This window comes from Dunckerocampus dactyliophorus, chromosome 13 (assembly GCF_027744805.1).
Source record: "Dunckerocampus dactyliophorus isolate RoL2022-P2 chromosome 13, RoL_Ddac_1.1, whole genome shotgun sequence".
Lineage (NCBI taxonomy): Eukaryota > Metazoa > Chordata > Actinopteri > Syngnathiformes > Syngnathidae > Dunckerocampus > Dunckerocampus dactyliophorus.
The window spans coordinates 26,051,040-26,074,490 of NC_072831.1; the positions used below are offsets into that span (position 1 = coordinate 26,051,040).

Consider the following 23,451-nt stretch of genomic DNA (forward strand, 5'->3'; position numbering starts at 1 on the left):
GAATTTAAATGGCATTATAGTAATTCTATTTTTCGTCAATATTGTAGTCAAAGTAGAGACACTAATTGTTTTTGCATTGAAATTTGAGTCGAGAGAAAAAAAACAATAAATGAAGGAATGAATAAAAAAAACAAAGACTTAGGTCAATATTTATGAGCAAGGAACATAAAGTGACCGCATGCCCATGGGGCATGATATAAAAACAACACATCATTGGTTTAAACATCTTTTTATTATGAAAACAATAAAACATCCAAAGTGTTGGTGTTATACACAGTTGAAAGCACACTGACTTTTTTTAGGCCACACTTTCTTTTAAAAGAGGCGAACTCCACCAAACTGGCAGCGTGTTAAAATGTCATCGATTAGAAAATGTACAATGTAAAAAAAACAACAACAAAAAATTACATCAATTACATCTCGATTGCGAGTGGCGGTATCGTTATCAGCGAGGAAGCCAAAAAGCCTTGAAAGATAACACAAAGACTACACGTTGTGTTTTGAGATTGACCAAAGTTACAGAAGAAGCGATTCTGAGCCACTGAGTTGAAAACACTCCATAGGACGTATGGGAAGCATCAGCTCTACTGAAGGTTGGCATGTTTTGCTGCTCTTCACAACGCAGAAGCTCTGAACGACAGGCCTCCTGGGAACATTAACTCTCCAATACGGAAAATGTACTGTTCTTCCAGTGCAGCTCGATTTTTTTAACTATATATACTGTATATATATACTGTAAATATATATATACATATACTGTATATATATGTTTCAGTCTCACTTGTGGTTCGTGAACTATACCATATTGACCCGAATATAAGACGACCCTGAATACACGACGCCACATCTTTTTCAAAGCATGGTTTTAGGAAAAAAAGTCATACTTTTTGTTTGAGTGGGTCTTTGTGTCTCTCCAGGTCACTGGTGTGTGTGTGTGTGTGTGTGTGTGTGTGTGTGAGTGACAGGCTGAAAAGCTCTGACTTGCTTGGGGAGAAGTTTAGCGCCACCCGTTCATTTGTATGTATAAAACTTTTGAGCCCGAATATAAGACGACTTGTCTTTTGTTTATTCTCTGTCTGTAAATTTTATACTACAGCCGTGAAATGTCCCCAGTGTGGGATAAAAAATGTTTATCTTCTGTTATTTTTCAGATGATCGTCCTATATTCGGGTCAATATGGTATATATGTCATATTTCTATTTCTAAATACTGTTTTTGTTATATATTTTTTAAATGATGGACAGCAACATAACTTAGAGCAAGGTACCCCAAAACCAGGGTCAGGGTCCAAAATGTAGCTGGGGGGGGGCTGCTGGGTTTTTTTGGGTGGACAGTCTCACAAAGACAATAAATGTGTCTTTTTTTCAGTCTCACTTGCGGTTGGTGCATTAACCAGACTGTCTGTGAAGATAAGACCAAAAAAAGTCAAAGACAAACATCTGATTTTCAGCAACTGGGTAGATTGAACTAAGACTATATTTCACTTGTTTTTGACTATGTCTCCGTGTCTCTCCAGGCCACTGGTGTGTGTGTGTGAGTGAGTGACGGGAAGAAAAGCTCTGACTATTTGGTGCCAGCTGGTTGGTTTGCATGTATGAATCTCTAGACGCCTGGATATAACCTGACCATTAAAAAAATGTCAAGGAAAAATAAATACCGTCATATATTCAGGTTAATACAACACCAATGTGATATTTTACTTATAAATACTGCTTTGACATATTATGGAATGATGGATAACAACATAGCTTAAAGCAGGGTTTCCCAAACTGGGGACCCGGGGCCGAAAACAGATCACCAGCCAGTTTTTAATGGGTCAGTTGTCCGAGTAAAATGTGTCTCGTGTGTTGTTTTTCTTGTGTCGATGGACACTAGTATGCTGTATGCCAGTGTTCTAGTAATACGCGATGTACTGCATTTTAGTCAAGTGTGGTTCTTGAAAAGTTTTGGGAAACCCCAACTTAAAGAAGTCCCCAACAATCCGAAGGGAGCATCCTTGGACACTTGAGGATTTATTGATTTTTAAAAGAAGGAGAGCAGATGTTCTGTTAGCAGCACGGATACGATTATTTGCCTCCCGAGGATGTAGTCGTATTGTTGATGTGGGGACGGTTTAGGCTACAAACAGGAGACGTCACTGGGTGTCTCCCGGATCAAACCATATGATCGCTGCTCTGTGCATAAAACGACAATTAAAACGGCAAAAGAAAACAGTACAGCTTATCAGCGTGACAAAAAGGTTATTGACAGAATTTCATAAAGTGGCTTCAAGTCAACAGCTTCCTCCTCCCGTCGCTCAATGCAATAACTCAAATATTACAATGTCTTTTCCCACCAACACAACTAAATATCCCGGAGTCCGCATCCTGGACGGCGAGGGGCAATTGGCGAAGCCCCGTCCCACCCCTCCCGAGCCCACAGTTGGTTTTGGCAGTGGCTGTTTTAACACTTGTGCTTCATGGCAAGCTGCAGAAAAACACAGTAGGGGGCGGGGTTTGTAGAAGGTACACATGAGAAAGATCCTTATTTCTAATACTGTATTTCTTAAAAAAACAACAACAACTCATCTGCAGCTGCAGATAAGGTGTTTATTACAGAGGAGGCTTAAATTTGTGCAAATGCATTTTTGGAAAATGATGTAGCATGTTATATATAATTTTCATCCCAAACAAATACTGTACTACTTATTAAAAAAAAGAATGCATACAATATTTTTTTTAAAGTACAATAAATAAATTGCACAATAATGTACATTTGTTTACAGTATTAAAATTATAGTCATGACAATATTTAAGAATAATTTGCAGTATAATATTTTAAACATGTTTCTCACAAATCATTTTAAATAATATATATTAAAATATGTGTATTATAATAATACAAATACAGTATTACATGCGTACATAATGTCTGAAAAGGACGTCTTTTATTTGACATTTTATTGTTATCTTTAAACAAAATATATTAAAAATAACAGGAAAAAAAGCACATTAAAAAGTAACGGTTGATAAAATAATTTAAATATTTGCAAAAAAATTATAAGTGTATTTTAATTAGAATAAATAATTTGTCAATTAGTTTCCCTTACACAACTATTGATATTTAAAATAATACACATTACAATATTACCATAAAAACAATAATAAATCATACATTTCATATATTGTATTACGGTATTATATACAGCACGCTGGGATAATTACCAGTATCATAACACATTTAATGTGGGTACTTGAGGAGATGAAGATGTTGAACTGAGGCTGCTATTAGAGGAAGGTGCATTATACTGTATGTTGTTTTTCTTTACATGTTAGAAAAGGTTGCAAACTTTGTTAAAAAAGTACAATGAAATAATGAGGACCTGCAGGCGACAAATCTGTGTTGAGAGGCAGCTGAAGGGATGGTGGTTGCTATGTGCTGGAAGGCAGCGAGCAGTGGTCCTTTTTAAATGATTTCTTTTTTTTTTTTTTTAATTCAGGCAATGACAGAAAACTCTATTGGTCTCATTAAGAAGCGTTAATGGGCTTGGCTGGAGGCGTGTTTGAGGGATGACCATGGCTACCGGTGTAATGTGAACGGGACACACACACACACACACACACACACACACACACACAGAAGTGTTGGGTAGCAGGGGTACCAAGTGAAGCCGAGTACTGAGTTTGGACAAGAGGGGGCAGTAGAGCAACACACAGACGCGAGCCATTGTGATCGCAACACCGTGCATGGAATTCCACAAGTGAGAAGAGGCAAGGTGACCCTCAGTGACTGCAGGTATCTCACACCATGAGCTACTTTTCAAGTGTTTTAAGTGACAGTGAGGGAGTCGTGCATCACGAGGTAACTAAACATCTCATTTTTCGGTGTTTAAAATGCATCATGCCCCCATGAAAGCTCATCAGTGATTAGTGAGAGAGCAAGGTTCTTGAAATGTCTCAATTAGACCTCCTCCCTAATTACACTGCATGACACACACACTGTGCATTGAGATCATTTCTGATGGGATTTACAGTTTGCGTGCACATGGTAGAGCTCGGCAAAATTAAAGTTATTGGTGTCGCACTTAATGCATTAGTGCAAGCACGGCTACCTGGCTGGTGTGTGTGATGTAGTGCAGTGATCAAAATCAGCTACATTGTTTTGCAGTGGCAAATAATGTTACTTGCTAAATTAAGCAGCAGCCAATTCATTAGTTTAGAGACATGGAAGAAATGGAGGACAATACACGACGAATGTAAATGGGGATACCCGATGAGCTTACTGTATTAAAATAGAGGAAAAAAAGCAATGCTTGCATAGCGTGGAACCTCTAAAGTCTAACGCGGACAACCAAAATGTTGAGCAATATACGTATAAAACAGAAGATCTCTATCTTGCAAGATTTACAAAATAAACTGTGGCTATTTCAGGTCAGCCAGCATTTAAAGATTAGTTTGGGGTAAAGAAGAGAAAGAAATATGATGATAACCATAGAACAGAAAATGGAAATTATTGCAGTAGGTAGCATAGGAACTACAAGTCAAATATGGCTACAATGACTTGACAATAATAGTAATACTACTAATGAAAATGTTAATAATACATTGTAAAATATATTTAATAACCTTCATGATAAATTAATTATAAAGAAACATAAATTATAAATATCACAAGAATATAATAATTGTTATTTTATTCATTAATATAATCAATAATAAAAATACTACAAGAAGAAGGTAACACTTCATCACTTGTGTGTAGCACCTATTCAAAGATAAGGATTTTTATTGTTTTTAGACATTGAATCTTGCTCACATACCTGTAGTTTAACTTCTTTTTACACTTGCATGGCAGTTAGAATTACAATGTTACTTAAAGCATTGCCTACAAGGTGTTCTGATGGGGACAGTTTGACGCACAAGCTTATTATTTCCATTCATTCTAACTGGACTTTTTTTTTTTTTTAAATACGAAAAAATAGGCGGCGACAAGCATTCTAGCCCTTAGTGCTTCCACTGTATTTACAAGTGAATTCATTAGCTTTTGACTTTTCCAAGAATTCCAACAGCAGACAACCTGATAAGATATTCCAATGCATCTCAAGCAGGACGACCGCCTCACCTTGTGTGCTGTGACAGCAAACTGTTCGGCGCTGTTCATCATGTCGGCAGTCCTTTCCTCAGCCCGCCCCAATCGCTCACCTCGCTCGTTCAGAGCCTGGCTGGCCTTCTGCACGGCGCTCGTCACGCTGTCGGCGGCTGAGTGGAGTATACTGTTACCTGCAGGCCGGGGGGTGGGGAGGAAAAAGGAAGGGGGACAGTAGAAGACAAAAGAGGAGAGACAGAAGGAATGGATGCCATTAGTGCAGCTGGAAGGACAAATGACAAATGAAATGGTATTGGAAGGAACTTTTCTTCAAGCTTATTTTCTTGTTGGAAATATGTAGCAAAATTAAGCTGAAGTCTCATGGTGCAGCATATCATGCACTGTCTTGTAGAGCTGTTTCTCCAATTTGAATTTGTGACAGCTCAGTGTAGTTCCATTTTCTTAAGCGGTATCATATCCACATGAACATTAAAACAAACATTTTCGGGAAAAACACGCCAAATATCCCAGAGTTTGAACATGACGTCACGACAGACTTCCATGAATCTCGCAAATTCTATTTAGACTTCAGCGTTCCTTGTGAGACTGCAGCTCCGTCAGGATTAACTCCACAGTATTTACTGTATTTACTCAATTGTACTTGTGGCTAAAATATGGCTCAAGTGTACACCATTTTGTCCTCATCCAGCCTGACCTATTCATTTGTTAGTTTAATGTAATAGTACAGTATTTGTTTCCAAGTTTGCAAATTTTAGGTTGTGGTGCTGCATGAGATGTGGCAAAATGAGCTATTTTATGGCTCTGATGTAGTCATTTTGCAGGATTCATTTTTTAATGAATATTTAATATATTTTGATATATATTATATTTAAAGTATTATTTTCCACTTTACACAAAAAAATCTATATTTTAAATCATATTTAATATATTTGTGATATAATACACACTTCTGACCAAAATGTTAAGGACACTTTTTTTTATTTTCCTCATCTGCAATTCTTATGTGAGACATGAACACACGTCTTTCTCTTTTCTGTGCGTTCTAAATAGAGACAACCTACTCGCAAGAGGCAGCTAACGATGCAGTTAATGGGATTCACATAGTAGGCCTATAAAGTCCTCTTATTAAAACACCTCCAACAATGTTTTATCGTTTTACAAACAATTTTGTGACCATGTAGTAGCAGGTGCATTCATAATAACATGCAAGGCTTACATATTTAGGTCATTTTAAGAATTACCGAAGCTCCTTTCCTGGGCGAATTGATTTCACAGAGCCCATAGCAATGAACACTACTTCCGTCAATAACAGCAGCATTGAGAGAGCGTTTGCTATCACTCATCATAGCAGACTTCGTGAGAGCCGGCGACGACTACTACTTTTTACTTCAGTGGAGCTTCAGGTTGTGCAGGGGCGTGAAACAGCAGCTGGCTATTTGGAGATGTTACATGACTTTCTTCAACAAGACAACGCTGCAGTTCACAATGCGCACTTGACAAAGGTCTTCTTCCAGAGGAAACCTCACTTGTTTGGACCATCCTGATTGTTTCCCTGATCTAAATGCAATTGAGAACATTTGGCGATGGATGGCAAAAATGGACATCAGTTCCAGACAGTGAATGCCCTCCATGAAGCCATCTTTACCACGCATTTGCGCATTTGGAAGTGAGCCCTGAAAGCAGTTTTGGACGGCTCTGCAGTTAATATCGAGTTCCACTGACCCGGACTTCCTTATATTGGCATGCTCAGCGCCCCCACTCTGCTTCGCTCTGTTCACGGTGTTAACACGTCGACCAATGGCTCCCAGGAAATGTTTGTTCGGGTGCGCCTAAAGAGGCAAGCACCAGGCAGAAGTGGTTGGAGTTGCTGATTCCCGGCTAGCAAGGGAAAAATATGCTCATCTGTCAACGGCACTTCACACGGGACTGGTTTGTGTATATGTGCCAATATGAAGCTGGACTATCCGCCAAACTGTTGCTGAAGTCCGACGCCTTTCCAACGTTACTTGGTCGTATTGAAGAGTCAGAAGAGTAAGCTGTAAGTAACAATTTATCAGTGCCCCAACTGTGTTTATCTTGTGTAAGTAATCAAACAAAAGGGGTTCGGCAGCTGTCCGGAAGTCCTCTGGAGCACTTGGGAGTGTGACCAATCACAGCAGAGTGGGCTCGGCGGGAGGCGTACCTGGAGTAGGGTAAATTGAGTAAATTGAGTAAGGTGTTGAGGTTGAGTAAATTACACAGATTGTTTGGGCGAGAGGCAGGAAACCCAAGGAAACACTGCAGGAAGAGGTGCAGTCTGGAAGATCTAGAAAGCTTTCTGTGCAGGTTATCGTGTGTAGTTGCTCTATAAAGTCCAGAACTCAATACAAAGGCCAAAAAATGAGGATAATAGGCCCTCTTTAATGCTTGTTTGCAATAAATTGCCAACTCAAAACATTTTGTCTCACTCCCATTTCTTTTTTTTGCATTTTGAAACTGAACTTATAACCACCTGAAGATCCAACAGTGCAACATGTAAATTCTTGCAATTTTTTAACTGAGTGATTTGATTGAGAGTTTATATGTATTTTTTTGGCTTAGTTTTTATGCAGGATGGATGCCCTTCTATCCAATAGTGTTTCTTTTCCAGTTATGACTTACTCCAGTCTTATGATTGTCAAATGTTGGTGTGGCATGCACTTACAGGCTGAAAATGCATTTTGATGAGAATAGAGATAGGCTCAGAGGTAATAATGGAAGCCCCAGTGAAGATTATCCTCTGACAGTTGGTCTGCAGCATGTCAAGAGAGCTACTTTGCTATGCTAACAGCCAGACTAGGTCCTGCGATTCTGCAGCTGTGTTCTCGTCAGGACATCATCTGTCATCTTATGGAGATGCTTCTGTGGACAGCAGGCCTGTTTATGGAAATAATCCCAGCAATCCCAACACATTCCACGTTGTGCGACAGCCAGGAAGCACTGCACTGAACAAGACAGCTGGTATTCCTTCAAAAGATGTTAACTTGATTAAGTAATTTCAGATGAGGCACACTTCCTGTCTGGACAATTCCTCTTAGATTCCACACCAGACCTTTTTAACTTGAGCCAAATTCCTTTTAATCCTCCTCCTCATCCTTCAGGGGCGTCCAGGAAGTAATACTCCCATCATCACAATCATCTCAGTGTAACTCCCACCCTCCAGAAGCGAGCACTCGGAGAACATCTCCCCTTATTTGTCTTCACTCTGCACCTTTTTTCTCCCAAGGCTCCTCGTCGCCATTCATTCAGAGGCACGCTGCAGCGTGGGCTCCCCCGTCATGGAGAATACAATTACAGAGAAGCAGGGTGGGGACGCACCATGAGAGCAAGGGAAGGAGCTGAATGAACTGCGTGGGAGTAGATTATGTTCCATGGCTTCAATTTTGACTGGAGTAGAGAAGCTGATCATCTTTATTGTTGGAAGACGTTACAGTTCTGTTCCATGTGATTTAGGAAGGTCACTGATGGGACTGCATTGCACCATAACTGCAGAAGCTTGAGCATCCTTGACAAGCCTCGAGACTTTTTTTTTTATTACAGCAAAATAAAAATACCGTCAAAATAAAGTCGGATGCCCAAGGAAATTGTGCAATTTGGAATTCACCAACAATTCTACAGAAAAATACGTCTCAAAAGTTACCCAAATTTGTATGACATCCCATCACGTCATGTGATAAGCGTCTACAGAATTAACTCCACACATGTTTTTTGGAGGTTTTTGGCTGATACAGTTAATTTTTATGCCCCAGTTTTTGTATGAATTAGTTTTTTGTCAAACAAACTAGTCCATTTTCTGCAAAATCGAGTGGCCAAACGGTGTGTGGCTGCTAAATAACCCGCCATGGGCCCGAAGAAAGCTGCCAGTGCCAGCAATTTAATAAAGAAGGTGAAAAACACTATTGAATTCCATCTCAGCAGGAGCCCGCATCAACAATAAGTTCCCTCTATTCGTAATTTATAATTGTTTCACATTGTTTTCCGCATGTAAAATTATAATTATTCTCCTTGAAATGTATTTTTTGTTAATATTTTTGGCTGTCTGAAACAAATTCATCGGATTTACATGATTTCCTTTCCTCCAATTATTTTCTGTCGCACCACCCCAGGGCACAGAATTTATTTCATCCTCCACCCCCGATTTGAAATACTATTCAGAACATGTAATATTAATTTATTTATTTGAACAAAGCACTGTATGAGGTGCTGGCAGCCTCATTTAAGCACGAATAACAACACTAACAGACCTGCCAACTTTAAAGACATTTTATGTGTACCCCACTGCCTCTCAGGCCCCCTCTTCTTTTGGGAAAAACTGCCCCGGTTTTCGTTGGACCTTCTGGAAAGAATCAACAACAAAAACGGAGGTACAGTGGTGCCTTGGTTAGCTTCCTTAACCTGTTCAGAAGGTCCGACTCAAACCAAAATGCAGTCTAACTTAATGAAATTTCCCATAGAAAATAAATGTACATCTATAAGGGTGAGCCGGATACTCTTTATAAACGAGTATCCGTTACGGATTATGCATTTTTGCCGAATACGAGCATAAAACGAGTACATCTCACTCACTTATGCAACTCAAATGGCAGCATGACCGCTTTTTTCCTTGCAATGTATTTTTGTCTTATTCCATGAAGTCATCATAAAACAGGCGTGCTGCCTACAATATAAGAATTTTGTTAATTTTCAGTTGGCAGTACACAGACAGTGGTAACAGTAACCTGCTATCATACTACATTATATACATAAGCGTGGTAAAATATTAAGCATGTTACAATCTTAAACTTGTTTCGTAACCTACGCGGTGCATTTAACAAAACAGCTGGACACGGCTCGTGCGTCAGTCACTTCCTTTTTTTTCCCCCTTTGGTCTGCTTGCTTATAATTTTGCTGGTGACAAAGTCAGTTGGAAAACTTTGTAGTACTGAATGGGGTGCTTTTGAGAAAAATACAGTGAACAAGGCTGACAGATTATTTCCCTCTTTGCCATCAGTGGATGTTTGCATGAATCACCAGCTTCACACAGATTAGTAAAAAATAAAGTCTTACAGATCACTTACACGGTACACATATAGCTGAATAATAAATAGTAAATAAAGCAACTTCTGATCAATCCATGTCAATTTCAGACTTACAATAATATACCAATTTAAGCACAACCCACTTCAGGTTTATGCACCGCCCACTGTTGGATAATTTAGATGTGTGAACAGATACAGATAGTTTACTCGCTCATCCCTAGACACCAAAAAATGCACAAAACACATTTTATAAACAATCTTTTTACATGGACAAAATAATGCAAACATAATGACAAATAACAAATTAATGGACAACTGAACAACACGGAGAATATGCTTCGAGGGCAAGCCCGTTTTTTAAACTGTTTCATGCCACAAACAAAAATCTATGCAGAGAGGTCTGTTAAAGGCTTTTTCATATGCACAGTTTTACATTCAAAAAACAAGGCCACAAACACGACATGAAATGGAGAAGTGAACGTTTAACCTAATTTTGTCTGTAGTGGACACTCTTGGACAACAACCATATAACAGCAATTTGTTCACCAAAAAAACAGTGCTGCTGTCAAATTTGGCTAATGTAAAATCCATAAATACACCGCAACCGATGTGCAAACAATGCGGGCGGAACGTATCAAAGTGTGCCTCTGTGTGTCTCACTCACAATGAGTTAATTTTCCACCACCTCTTGGAGCAAGTCGGGGAAAATTCTCAAGGAGGTCCCTTGCAAATAATGGAATTAATGAAGCTCAGGGTAATGCCTGCTGTTGTGTAGCGTCACGCAGGACTGAATAACGCCACGACTACTTCACGGATGTGGGAAGTGGTGGTGACATATCCATGTTTACACGAGGGAACATTGCGCATCGTGCGTACTATTGTCGTGCAGAACTTGACAAAGTGTAAATCAGTTGTGCAGGAGCGTTGTCATTTCTTGCCAACACAACGCGGCTGTGTGTTGTTTACTTGTGAAATGACGACGGCCTACTTTTTAAGCTGTAAAATTCAGAGGTCTTCCACCCTTGTCTCAGTACGGTCAATCGGCTTTCTCTTTTGTGCCTTCAATATGTTTGTTACATCGTGTATCTCTCTCTGGCATCAGAAAACATAAACATGCTGTTGAACTAAAAATGTCGCCAGTGGCCCACAATGCATTGCACAATCACAAGTATAGCAAGATTTTCCTTTGTGCGTGTGATCCAAGAAGGCAGCAGAAACAAATCACACCACCAACCGCCAACCGAGCTGCTGAACGCAAACCAAGGCAAAAAATTTTGGCAAAAATGTTGGATGTTAACCAAAAAACCTAACCGCAGCCGACTTTAACTGAGGTACCACTGTATGAACAAACCACAGAATGGCACCACTGATGGGAAATGCAGCATTGAAATATAGTAATACTAATATATTTTGTTCTTTGTTTTGTTTTCTTCCCCTTGTTTTGTGTGGTGTTTTATGAGCCTTTACATTGTTAATGTATCAGTGTATACTACTGTATTTGTGGGGGGTTTCAAATGTGAAAATTTTGAAATATCGTACTGTTGCTAAAAAAAGAAAAACTTTCTGAGCAGTTGGTTGAGATTCTATCATGACTACAGACGGACCCTGGAACTGTGATTCCATTCAGTTAATTCCTAAATGTTAATTCCTAAATGTGACTTAAAAGGCAAGTGATTGAGCCAATTTGAGGTGTATTGCAGGCTCCCCTCCTGTGTTACTGGGTAGAATAAGCACATGCACGCCATGAACACGTATCTGGCTAGCTTGACAAATTGCTGACAGCTTGCATTTACATTTAAGATGGATCATACAGCACAGTTAACTTGGAAGAGCGCACACGTCTCACTACATGAGAGAGGGCACGCTACGTTGCCTTCCCACTCAACACAATGTTATCGCTGCTGTGCAAGGATAACGCTGCAGGGTATAAAACATGTATGTGTGGGCGGAAGGAAAGTGATAGAACAGATTTTTACAATCAGTGCACTCAAATATTAATGACTTCCATCAAAATGATCTGCCTTAATAAGCACATGTTGTCAAAGGGCCTTCAGCTACTGATTTTCATGCAAGAAATGAATGACGAAACCCATCAAGGAGGCATAAGAAAGATTAAAAGTGCGCTGCCACTATGTTAGAGGCCATACAGCATCTCACAGAAGTCAGTGTCCCTCTCACATTACAGTCCATTTACTGAAGGGATAATGCTATGGAGCAGCTAATGGGTGGCCGCATGGTGGCCTAGTGGTTAGCACGTTGGCCACACAGTCAGGAGATCCAGAAAATCTGAGTCTGTCTCTCCATTTGGGCATCTCTGTGTGGAGTTCGCATCTTCTCCCCGTACATGGGTTTTCTCCAAGTTCTCGGCTTTCCTCCCACATTCCAAAGATATGCATGTTAGGTTAATTGGAGACTCTAAATTGTCCATAGGTATGAATGTGAGTGTGAATGGTTGTTTGTCTATACAGTATGTGCCCTGCGATTGACTTGATGTACCCGACCTCTTGCCCGAGGCTCCAGCATACCCCCGTGACCCTACTGAGGATAAGCAGCATAGGAAATGAATGAAAGACGAGGCAATGTACATCAGCAACAGCTTGGACTGAACACACAGCCTGCCAGCTTAATAGCTGGCAACAATCAAGCATGGTGGTGATAGCGTCACAGTCTGGGGATGCACGAGTGCTGCCGTCACTGGGGAGGGAAACATGTATTCCAACATGTACTCTGACGATTCCAAGTTATATCCAAGTTTCAAGTGTCATCTGTTGAAAAGATGTCCCCTGAAATGCGTACTTCTGTGAGTCTGTCATGTGCCCCCATATGTGAAAAAGCTGCTTGGTATTCAAAACCATGGAATTCTCAGTGCTTTTCGCAAGTAGATCAACTGTCAGCTGTGCACGTATGCATTTAAAAAGGCATCATTTTAGTCATTATAGTCTGCACTGAGTGAAGTTTTTTAAACCATCGCGATGGAGCGACCGCAGAAGCCATTAGCAAAGAACACTCCATCTTGCGCTGCCCTTCAGAGCATAATTCTCTGCAGCATTCACCGAGCTGACAGTGAGGGGCCCGGACAGTGAACATAACTCACAAATAACCTTTGGGTATAAACTCCTCAAAATCCCTTCCAGCTTGCACCCCCCTCACCCCCACACACACAGTGACAAGTCATATCGGAAGGGGATCTGACCTTGTGCTCGCCATGAGCATCCGTTTGTATTAACCACAGTGCTTGCCTCAAAAAAAAAAAAAAGAAAAATGACAGCTGAGGTCACTCACAGTTTCGCCCTGAGAGGCAGCAGAAGCTTGGCTTTATTAAAAAGGCAACATCCCCAGTTATAAATGAAAAATATAGGGGATGAGATTTTCTCGCTTTTGCATGCTGCAGGTCTTACCTCGTCTTCGGAGATGACTATGGTGAGCCACCAGATCTTTCTTCACTCTGTTCATAAACACTTTGCAACGGACAATGACTGAATCTACAGCTTGGGCTTCTGTGGTGAAGAAATGATGACAGGAATTATCAATTTTTGTGTGTGTAAAAAGACTTGAAGATTAGTCAGGAGGAGTTACCGGTTGTGGACGTTATCGGTTTAGTGTGAGGCCTCAAGACTGTTACCTTGCCATTTAAAGTTGGGGGTCATACATATACTAGTTACTACTCGGTTAATATTTTTTACATTTTGGTTACATGGCACAGGAGTTAAACTTTTGAACAGGGGTTCAAGTCACATCTCACTTCCGAAACCAACACAGTATGAAGAAGTCGCTTGTCAGTATAATGCTAGGATCTGATCCCAATGACACAAGTATTGGTTTTCACAAAGTTTGCAAATTCAGTGTTTTTATATGTTTTTGTCAGATTTTACTATGTTACTATGTTGTTCCCCAAGCCACCTTTGGAAAGGCACTGTTTATCACGACACTGTTCTTGGATGGTTCGGAGAAGTTACTTTTATTGTTTTGGTACCATCCTTTATTCATAGCTGTGAGTGAGCCCACCCCCTTGGCTGAGAAGCAACCCCACACATGAATGATTTCAGGATGCTTTCCTGTTGGCCCGACACAGGACCAATAGTACTGCTCACCATTTCTTCTCTGGACAAGTTTTTTTCTGGATGCCCCAAACAATCAGAAAGGTTATTCATACGAGAAAATGTTTTTACCCCAATCTTCATGAGTCCAATACCTGTATCTTTTTCAGAATAACAGTCTGTCCCTGATGTTTCTCCTGGAGAGGAGTGGCTTCTATGCACCCTTCTTGACACCAGGCCGTCTTCCAAATGTCTTCGCCTGACTGTGTGTGCAGATCTACTACCCGCTACCATTCCTGAGCGAGCACTGCTCAATCCCGCAGCTAAATCAACTTTCGGAGACAGTCTGGATGCTTGCTGGACTTTCTTGGGGCCCTGAAGCCTCTCTCCTTGACTGGTTGGTTTAGGTGCCATCCTACAAGCAGCAATATACTTGCCTGTGAAGCCCTTTTTGTGCTAAGCAATAAGGACTGCACGTGTTTCCTTGCAGGTAACTATGGTTAACAGAGGGGAAAAAGCACCACCCGCTTTTTAAAGTCTGTTATTCTCACTCAATCAGGATGACAGTCATCTCCAGTCTTTGTCCTTGTCAACACTTTCACTTATGTTAACCAGAGAATCACTAAAATGATGTCAGCTGGTCTTTTTGTGGCAGAACTGAAATGAAATAGAAATGGTGTTTTGGGGATTAAATTCATTTTCATGACAAAGAGGGACTTTGCAATTAATTGCCATAAATCTTATCACTCTTCGTAATATTCTGGAGTATATGCAAATTGCCATCATAAAAACTGAGGCAGGAGACTTTGTGAAAATTAATACTTGTGTCATTCTCAAAAAATTGGCCATGAATTTTTGGACTGCCCATGTCCTAAATCACAGGGTTTCTATTTACTGAACAACCCTCACTTGTCAAAAAGGCATGTAAACATCTGCGCATGTGACGGATAATTTCAGGGGAGGTGCAGCAGTTTGAGGAAAAATAAATTTAAAAAAAATTCAAACCTGCTAAGTCAATTATGTTAAAAGCAAAATGAATTGATTGTAGTGAAATAAAGTCTGGGGTGAGCATTAAACTCCAGAATATATGCAGCGAGTAGGAAAAACGCCAAACTGAGGAGGTGCCACACTTTGAAAAACACTGGTCTAAGCACCTCAAATGTCATATTAGGTAATATTTAATGTACAGGTGGTTCTCAGGTTACATACGAGTTCCATTCTGCGACTGTGATGCAAGTCAAGTTTGGGTGTGTTTGGACCTGCCCTCTTAGCAGGGTGAAGTCCACCCAGACTCTTTTGTTCTACCAGCTGTAAAATAACGGTAAGAGTCTCAACTAAGGTTTATAATTTAATATTAAAAGGCGCAGATACAAGCAATTGTAATGCCAGCGCTGGAGAGAACGGTCAGGCCACCAGCCAAAGTCTAGTGAGGACCAAGCGGTCCCTAAAGTGAAACTGAGTTCCTCTTCCTCATAAGCTTGCGGTGGATGCGGTTCAAATGATCATGATGGCTGGGCGTCTCAACCAGGCAACAGAAGAGTGGCTCATAATTATACTGTGTGTGTGCGTGCATGTGTGTGTGTTTGTGTGTGAGAGATCAATTAAAATGAAAAGGGTGCCTTTGTTCCAAGTGAAAGTTCTTATGCTTGTGTTCTCTCTCTGTTGCAGATAAGCACATACAGTACATGTTGCAGGACCCATCCAGAACAGCGAGGGAAAATATTCCTTTCATAACAGGTGTAAGTCAGGTCATACACGTAAATGAACTTCTAAGTCACTCACACTATACACAGAACTTATGTAAAAGCATAAATTACAGTAATAAAACAAATACCAGACGTAGATGAAACAGTAATGGGAAATAAAGCCAACGCAGTAGCAACTCTATCATGTCAATATTAAGAACACTAGACTAGTTAACAGTGTATTCTCCCACATCGCACTGTGCTGTAACCAGTTCTATACCGTGGGTGTTTTTTTTTCTTCATCGTGTTTCTGGTACATTCATTGGCATATTTTGATAACATCTCATTTATATAGTTGACAAATTAATTACATTTTTAACCCCATTTGGACATTTGAAAGAGGCCTGTGGATGGGTATTTTTACCTATATCCCAAACAGATATGTGTCTCTTAAAATTTAAGATTTGTCTAAAAAAAAAATCCACTACAGAATAAGCAAATCCCAAATTGGAGGTGTGGGATGCCAGCACGGAGTGAGCAGATAAGAGTCTCCCACAGTTATGGTCCCACACCTGAGCAGCGTCATGATCTTTGTTTTGCACTGGTGTGAGACTTAAACTGGAGTGGACGGAAAGCTGGCATGCCTTGTGGCCAGTCACAGTGCACACCAAGCAACTTCAGCATCGTTTACACACAAAGGAGATCCCCTCTCCGATCCTGAGGGCGCAACTTGTCAGACCTTGAAAAAGTCAGCTTAATGCAATTCCCGCATCTCAGTTTTTTACTACAGTCGTCCCTCATTTATCGCTGTTAATTGGTTCCAAACCTGCCCATAATCATTTTTATTTTAATTTCCGCAAAGTAGGATTCAATATTAAAAAAATTGAATATTTTCATAGTTATGGCATAGAAAACCTGTTTACAATCTCCTGAATACGGTTTTAACGTTATTAGAGCCCTCCAGACATGAAATAACACCCATATAGTTACCTTTACATTTGTATTACTAAATATCGTAGATATAATCAGAGAAAATAACGCACACGTTAGCAGTTCCTTGTTGATTTTTATGGACAGCGTACTTCCTGCGGTGGCTATTGTCTCGTCAACCTATTGTAATGGTGGGTTTAAATGGCTTTACCCAATATAGTAGACATCATGACCAAAAAACAGTAGGTAGTAAATCTATAGTGCTATACAAGCTACGCACTCTAAAAGTACACACGTTTCATTTCAATAGAATTGTTCCTTGATAAGACATGCTGTAATACAAATGATGGCCAATGAACCATTTATCTGCAAAGTGATGTCCAGACAAGAAATGCACACATACAAAATAATATATAATACATACCTAACACATAGCAGTTTCTGGTATTGCACAAATGGTGCATGTTTTCTACAGTGGTATCAATAATACGACGGCAAATGCAACAGCTTCACCTTGTGAAAAACTTTAGCTCATTACAAGCAACTCTCCTCTACAATGTTACCAAGGAGAGAAGGTTAAGTGAGTGCAGTCTGTTTGTCGGCCATTGTGCAAATATCTATGCAGGAGCCAAGGTGCATGGGATTTGATGGAGCTCAGGCAAGAGCCAGGCTGGGGGAGGATGTGTTTGTATTCACATCTACATGAATAATACAAAAGCTGAACAGTGCTCAAAGATGAGAGTCAAGGGTAAACAGATCAATATCTGATTTATCCGGGCGGGAAGCATCGTTCTTGCTTAGGTTTATGAGGAAACTATTTACATCCACCTGAGCCGCCAGGTTGTATTGAGATTGCTGTGTTCCCCCGTCACATGTACTAGATGGCTGTAATATTGAGGTTATTCCAAAGGGGGAATTAACAGTTTCGCTGCCAAACCACGTAACAAATAGGGGCTTGTAATGACATGTTAATGTTATTTGTCAGGGTGTCAAAAATTCACACTTAGAACACAGACGCTTGCCAATAAATTGTGTTGAACAAATGCAGCACACAAGAAACAAGCATGCATTTTCATAGACACCTTGAGCAGACTGCCTTCATACATCATTTAATTCAGACTGCACAAATATTAATGTTGCAAAAATTAAAAAAAATAAAAAAAACAACATTTTCTTGATTTTGTGTTTCAATGATGGTCTCACCTCCCAGCAGTTTGGACTGACAGTTGACAAACTCTGGTTTCCGCGTGGGGATGTAACGCTGGCAGGTGTGGTGAAGAATCTGGACAAAGGTGCACTTTTCTCCCGCAGAACCGGCGACCCACTGGTCATAGGCGTTGTCGAATGTCAGGTCAAACTCCGGAGAGTCCTTAGCGGGAATGAAAGTCAGAATTTGTTACCCGTCTGCACAAATTCAACTGGAACAGTAGAATTCAGCCGCGCTTACTTTGTTGGCGTCGATGCCATTGACCTGCCGTAGCTGGTCGATTGTCCACTGTGACCGTTTTACAAAGGTGGACGATCCCTGGAACTGCTTCACCTTTGTGATGGTGACGTGCGCTGGTTTCTTATTTGTCACTGCAAAAGAAATACACAATAACATTACATTACAGATACAGACACAAAAGTGGGTCGGGTTGATATGTTTGAGGTGGGCAAATTCATTTTGTTGTTTATGTTGCCTTTTATTTTGCTACCACATAAATTCGGCATACTGGCTCGTTCGTGTTGATGGGCTCACCTTGCTCATTAATATTCCCACATGGGGGCTGCGAAATTTGGCTTTGCAAGCATCTTTTCCCCTCATGTTACCTTGCATTGCTCCTTACAAAGCTGTACTCTTTTGCTGTGTGTGTCTGCTAGCAGCCACGTCTCCCCCACAGAGACAAAGGGACTGTATGACTGACAAAAGGTCTCACTCTGTTCACCGTTGAATGTATGTATGAAGTTTCTAGGTGCTGAACCAGCACAGCGTGAACCTCTCCTGGCAATATATGGAGGCCAGCAAAATTATCAAGTTAATTTTAATTTATCCTGTGATTAATTGATTATCACGAGACAGTGTTTTTCTAAACGAGCAATCCTGTCATGTTTTAATCTTGCAAGATCTTGTGACACGAAATCTTATGACACCTACGTAGTATATAAACTGTAGTTTTTTTTATACATGATGCTAGGGGTGTCACAAGATCTTGCGAGGTTCAAACGTGCCGAGATTTCTCATTCAGAAAAAAAATGTCTCGTGGGCACTACGCCCAGGACGATAATAAATAAATGAATTAATCACACAATAAATGAAAATGAAGTCAATAATTTTTCCGGCCTTAAGAGTATAATGCTATGTGCATGCGTGTCTGTTTTCCTCATCTCTTGCCTCCAAACAGGCAAGAAACAAAGTTCACCCTGTGCAATGGTTCCAGCAACTTGGTGTGTTTGTTCCATAGAACAACAGCATCAACGGAGCCCTTTTGTCCGTCACACAGCCTGTTTATCTTGGTGGGTGAAGGTGGGGCCACTAGCTTACACACAGAGGGCAGAAGAGTGTAACGTAGTGGTAATTAAAATAGTAGATTGCAATTTATAGCCATATATTTTTCATATATTTTCAATGTAATTTTACAAACAAAGTAATGTTAAAATTCTGTCTCGTCTCGTTCTCGTAGACTCAATCCCATGTATCGCCTTGTCCTCTACATGATGCTACAGGGACAACTGCCCCTTTCACACAGCATGTCAAAGACAGCGTTCATCCACCATTTTGCTGTGTCGCTGTTGTGTATAGTAAATGGCATGGACACAGGTAGTAGGTAGTATCAAAGCAGTAAAGGCAGGATGGGGCCTGTATAAAAGGAAATGCCGCCATGCCGGGGAAGGGTTGTGAAGTTTAACACCTGACCTGACCACCTTGTTCTGTGTAAATGGCATCGACACAGAAAGGGGGAAGGAAGTCAACCTCACAATCTTGCACCTTCTGAGACATTATCATAGCTGTAAGAATGGCAGGATGTGGCATGTTTAAAAGGGTGTTAGGAGTGTTAAGTCTAACACCTTACTTGAATATTTCGACTGACATGACTCACCCCAGTCGGCATTTTGCTGATATTTTGTTGTCTAAAGCTTCAAAATGACTCGCAAAAGTAATTCCACTTCATCGTAAGTCTGGACAAGTCTGCCAAGTGAAAGACGATGGACTTCATGCGTGTTTGTTCTTTCTTCTTCTATAGTTACGTTGTCACATGGTTCTGTCTGTTTACAGTGCCACAGGCAGAGGACCTTACGTATTACATCGTTTTCCAGGATTTTTTGAAATTGTGGAGGTGGGCTGCATGGGATGGCGGAATGCTGACACTCATCTGCAATTTTTTTTTATTATGACAAATAATTGTATGACTTATTTATTATTTTATTAACTTATTTGTTTTTTCAACAACCAGCAGAACATGAACCGAGAATACTGCAATAATAATAAGGAATAATTAGGAATAAGGAATAATAAGGAACAAAGTCAACATCAACACAAGACTTATCTGGTCGCACATACGCCAGTGCCAACAGGGCTGACCGGTGAATGTTTATCAAAATAAAGTGCAGTGAAACATTTTGTTTTCAAACTAATTGTGGTCAATATGTGCATAAATAATAAGCTATATATGCATCTATATAGCATATATATCCATTCATACAATATATTACTTAACATTGTTTTCAAGTAAAAAAAACAAAAAAACCCAAAGATGACTGTCTTTGGCGGTAGTAATCTGTGGAGCTGGACATCCCATTCCGCATGTGCATTTCAAACAGACCAGTGACCAAAGAAAAACACTGCTTTTTAATAAGCAGTGTAAAAGGGGCTACAGTTTAAATGCAATGAAGGCTATTTCGGTAACCCAAGATGAACTAGTGTTGTTCTACCTGCACTTTTCACCTCCTGTTTAATGTCTTGTCCTTAATCGGCCCCTCTTTCACAGGGTTGCATACACTTCCTTCGGACATCCATGTTTGCTTACAGATCATCCAGACGACGAGCTCCTTTTATTGCTTTTATAACCCGGAGAGCAGACCTCCGCTTCCGTCATCCCACATGATCTATTGTGTCGCTTCAGATAAGAGGAAGTGTTCGGGTCAACTTTCGCTATTGTTGCTCTTTGCTCTGATCCTCATCTCTCCACAAAGTTCACGATTAAAATCGCTGGCCGAGCAATACGCTCCACCATGTCCCCCTGTTGTCTTTACCGTCAGCGCTCTCCTCCCATTCCTCTGGATGTGTTTTATACAAATATAGGCAGGACCCATTGTTGCAACAGGTTATATATTCAGGGAGCAAGCTCCCCAATGAGCAGGGATGTTTTGTGTATCCATTTAGACAGCTGCAGTTAATACGTGAGGTGCTGGCCTGTGGTCATAGAAGGAACAAAGCCACAAGCATGACCAAACAGAGCGTAGAACCATTCGTGCGGAACTTGAACAACACAACTTCAAGGGGCCAAACTGTTTCAATAAAGACAACAGCTGGATTTAATAAACTGCTGCACTGATGATACTAAGGTGCATTTGTTCTGTGGAACTCTATCTAGAAAAGAACGGCACATTTTTGCCAAACCTATTACTGAGAAAATTGTGTTTTTCCTCATGTTGAGGATTGGCAGCAGCTAATAGAAAAACAGAAGCTAACAGTGTTGTGAATTCAACCAGAAACAGCCTAATGGCAAAACCCTGCCTTCATGTAATCAGACCAGAAGTTGGTCAACCAAAAAAACATTATGTTACAGAACAGGGAACAGCAGCAATCACAATTGGAATTGTGCTATTTTGTTATCTTCTTAGTTTGGGAATTGTGCTGCAAATTGCTTTGAATGAGCTACATAAGTAAGGAGGAGTATTAGGGACACACTGAAAGGATAACTACCAATATGAGAACAAAAGGACAAATCCGTTTAAAAAATTTACGTAATTCATGAAATATATGAGTTACCGCCGTTATTACGCTATTTTTGACAGCCCTAGTATAAACACAATTATTCAGAGTATTAGGAGTTATATTTGATTCTTGTAAATTACTGTTTCCTCCATTCCTTTATGACATTACCATCCAAAAAAACTAAACACATTGGATAGGAGTGGAACACATGGAAAACAACAGAAAAATACAGCACAAGTGCAGAAAGTTAGAAAGAGCAAGCTTTGAGAGACTTATCCAAACATTTTCAGTAGCATATTCACTGATACCAGCTTTGTGTTCAAAACAAACACAGAGACCGGAGGGTTAGAACTGCACTTATGTAACACCGAAAATATGTTATGAGGAGAACTCATTCCATGTTCACGTGCAGCTTTGTTGCAGAGTTAAGGAGGAAGTCTCATGAGACTTTATGTTGATGAAACAGTCTGTCTCAAGGTCATAGAACAATCAAAACGTCGGCACCGTGGTCTTAATCAAAGTGCCAGCCAACTTAGAGGCTCTCAAATTAATTTCATATTCACTTGACTTTCACTCAGTCGCAGCTGCCTTGAATGTTAAACAATAATTTCAACTTAATAGAGCTGACTTGAAAGGAAACATCTTAAACATCATAAAACGATTTCCATAATTACTGATAAGGGTTTGTTCTTAGTCAAACGGTAGAATGGGATACTTCCCTCAATTTGAATCCTGCATTTTTCCAACATAATAAAGTATATAAATCCTCTAACAATCACCAAGAGGCTGCCAAGACTATTGTTTCAATGTGGGCTGTGCTGTCCCAGCAAGGCCATGCTGGGGTGTCTATCCTGCTCCGACGGTGACATGCAGTCACTTCCTCCAGTGGATCAGTCCCTTGTTGTGCTTGGCTACACAGTGCCTGAAGGGGAGGGAAATTCAACATGCGACAAACATACTGGGGATCAGCTTCCCTGCGTGGAAATATTATCACAGTTGTTTTAAGATGGGAAACGCTGGGAACAAGATGTCTCATCCAGTGGCGGCGGATGACAAATGATCAAGTTATCATCCGCCGAGAACAAATCCATCAAGCTTGTTATGAAAGAAAATATGACGAGACACATGGAGCACATGGTTGACAATGACACCATTCAAGAAAACAGAAAGGGGCCACCCACGTGAACTACATAAATCATTTTCTTTGCCAAGTAGGACAACAAGGCACACAAAAGCTTCGCTTAATATTTGAACCTTGCTCAAAACTGTAAACTCAAAGAAGAGATATGTTGAAAACATGATTTTTGCAGGTTATTCACCCACTGAGTTTGAGAAATGCAGCCAAAAACCTGCTTTTACTTGTGCATCTAAATGTTTGACACACCAGAAATGTATCTTGGCGTGGTAGGACTGATCGGAATCTGTCAAACACCCCTTTAAAATTAGTCATAACTTCTTCTCAACTATGCCAGCAAAGTTCTTACACGCTAGAAAATGCATCATAATATGACCAATCAGAAACTGCTAATAACTCTTTTAAATGTAGTCGTAACTCTGCGTCAACTGTGCGACCACATTTCTGAAAAATTTGTCTGATCTCATCTGAAATTCATCTCCAATTCATCTGATCGTCGGACCGGCTTTACTGGTCAGAAAGTAGAAATCATTCCTAAAATTCTAGTCGTAACCTGGCTTCAACCCTGTGAAAAAATGTCTGACAATTTTGATTGTCATATAACTGCAAATCACCCCCAGACATC

The 23,451-nt window shown here is 40.3% G+C and overlaps 1 protein-coding gene across 2 annotated transcripts in view; it reads right to left on the reverse strand.

The window, feature by feature from the left end:
• Nucleotides 1–216: 216 nt before the first annotated feature.
• The window catches only part of stxbp6 (syntaxin binding protein 6 (amisyn)), a 63,482-nt gene continuing 40,247 nt past the window's right edge, over nt 217–23,451 (reverse strand). The window contains exons 3-7 of one of the 2 annotated variants that reach the window (XM_054796008.1): nt 18,221–18,351; nt 17,977–18,142; nt 13,520–13,618; nt 5,101–5,258; nt 217–2,466 (exon numbers count right to left, since the gene is read on the reverse strand). In XM_054796008.1, coding sequence (XP_054651983.1) covers nt 2,443–2,466; nt 5,101–5,258; nt 13,520–13,618; nt 17,977–18,142; nt 18,221–18,351 — 578 coding nt within the window. In that variant the 3' untranslated portion in view covers nt 217–2,442. The remainder of the gene's footprint in view (nt 2,467–5,100; nt 5,259–13,519; nt 13,619–17,976; nt 18,143–18,220; nt 18,352–23,451) is intronic. The other variant, XM_054796007.1, reaches the window with a different exon arrangement.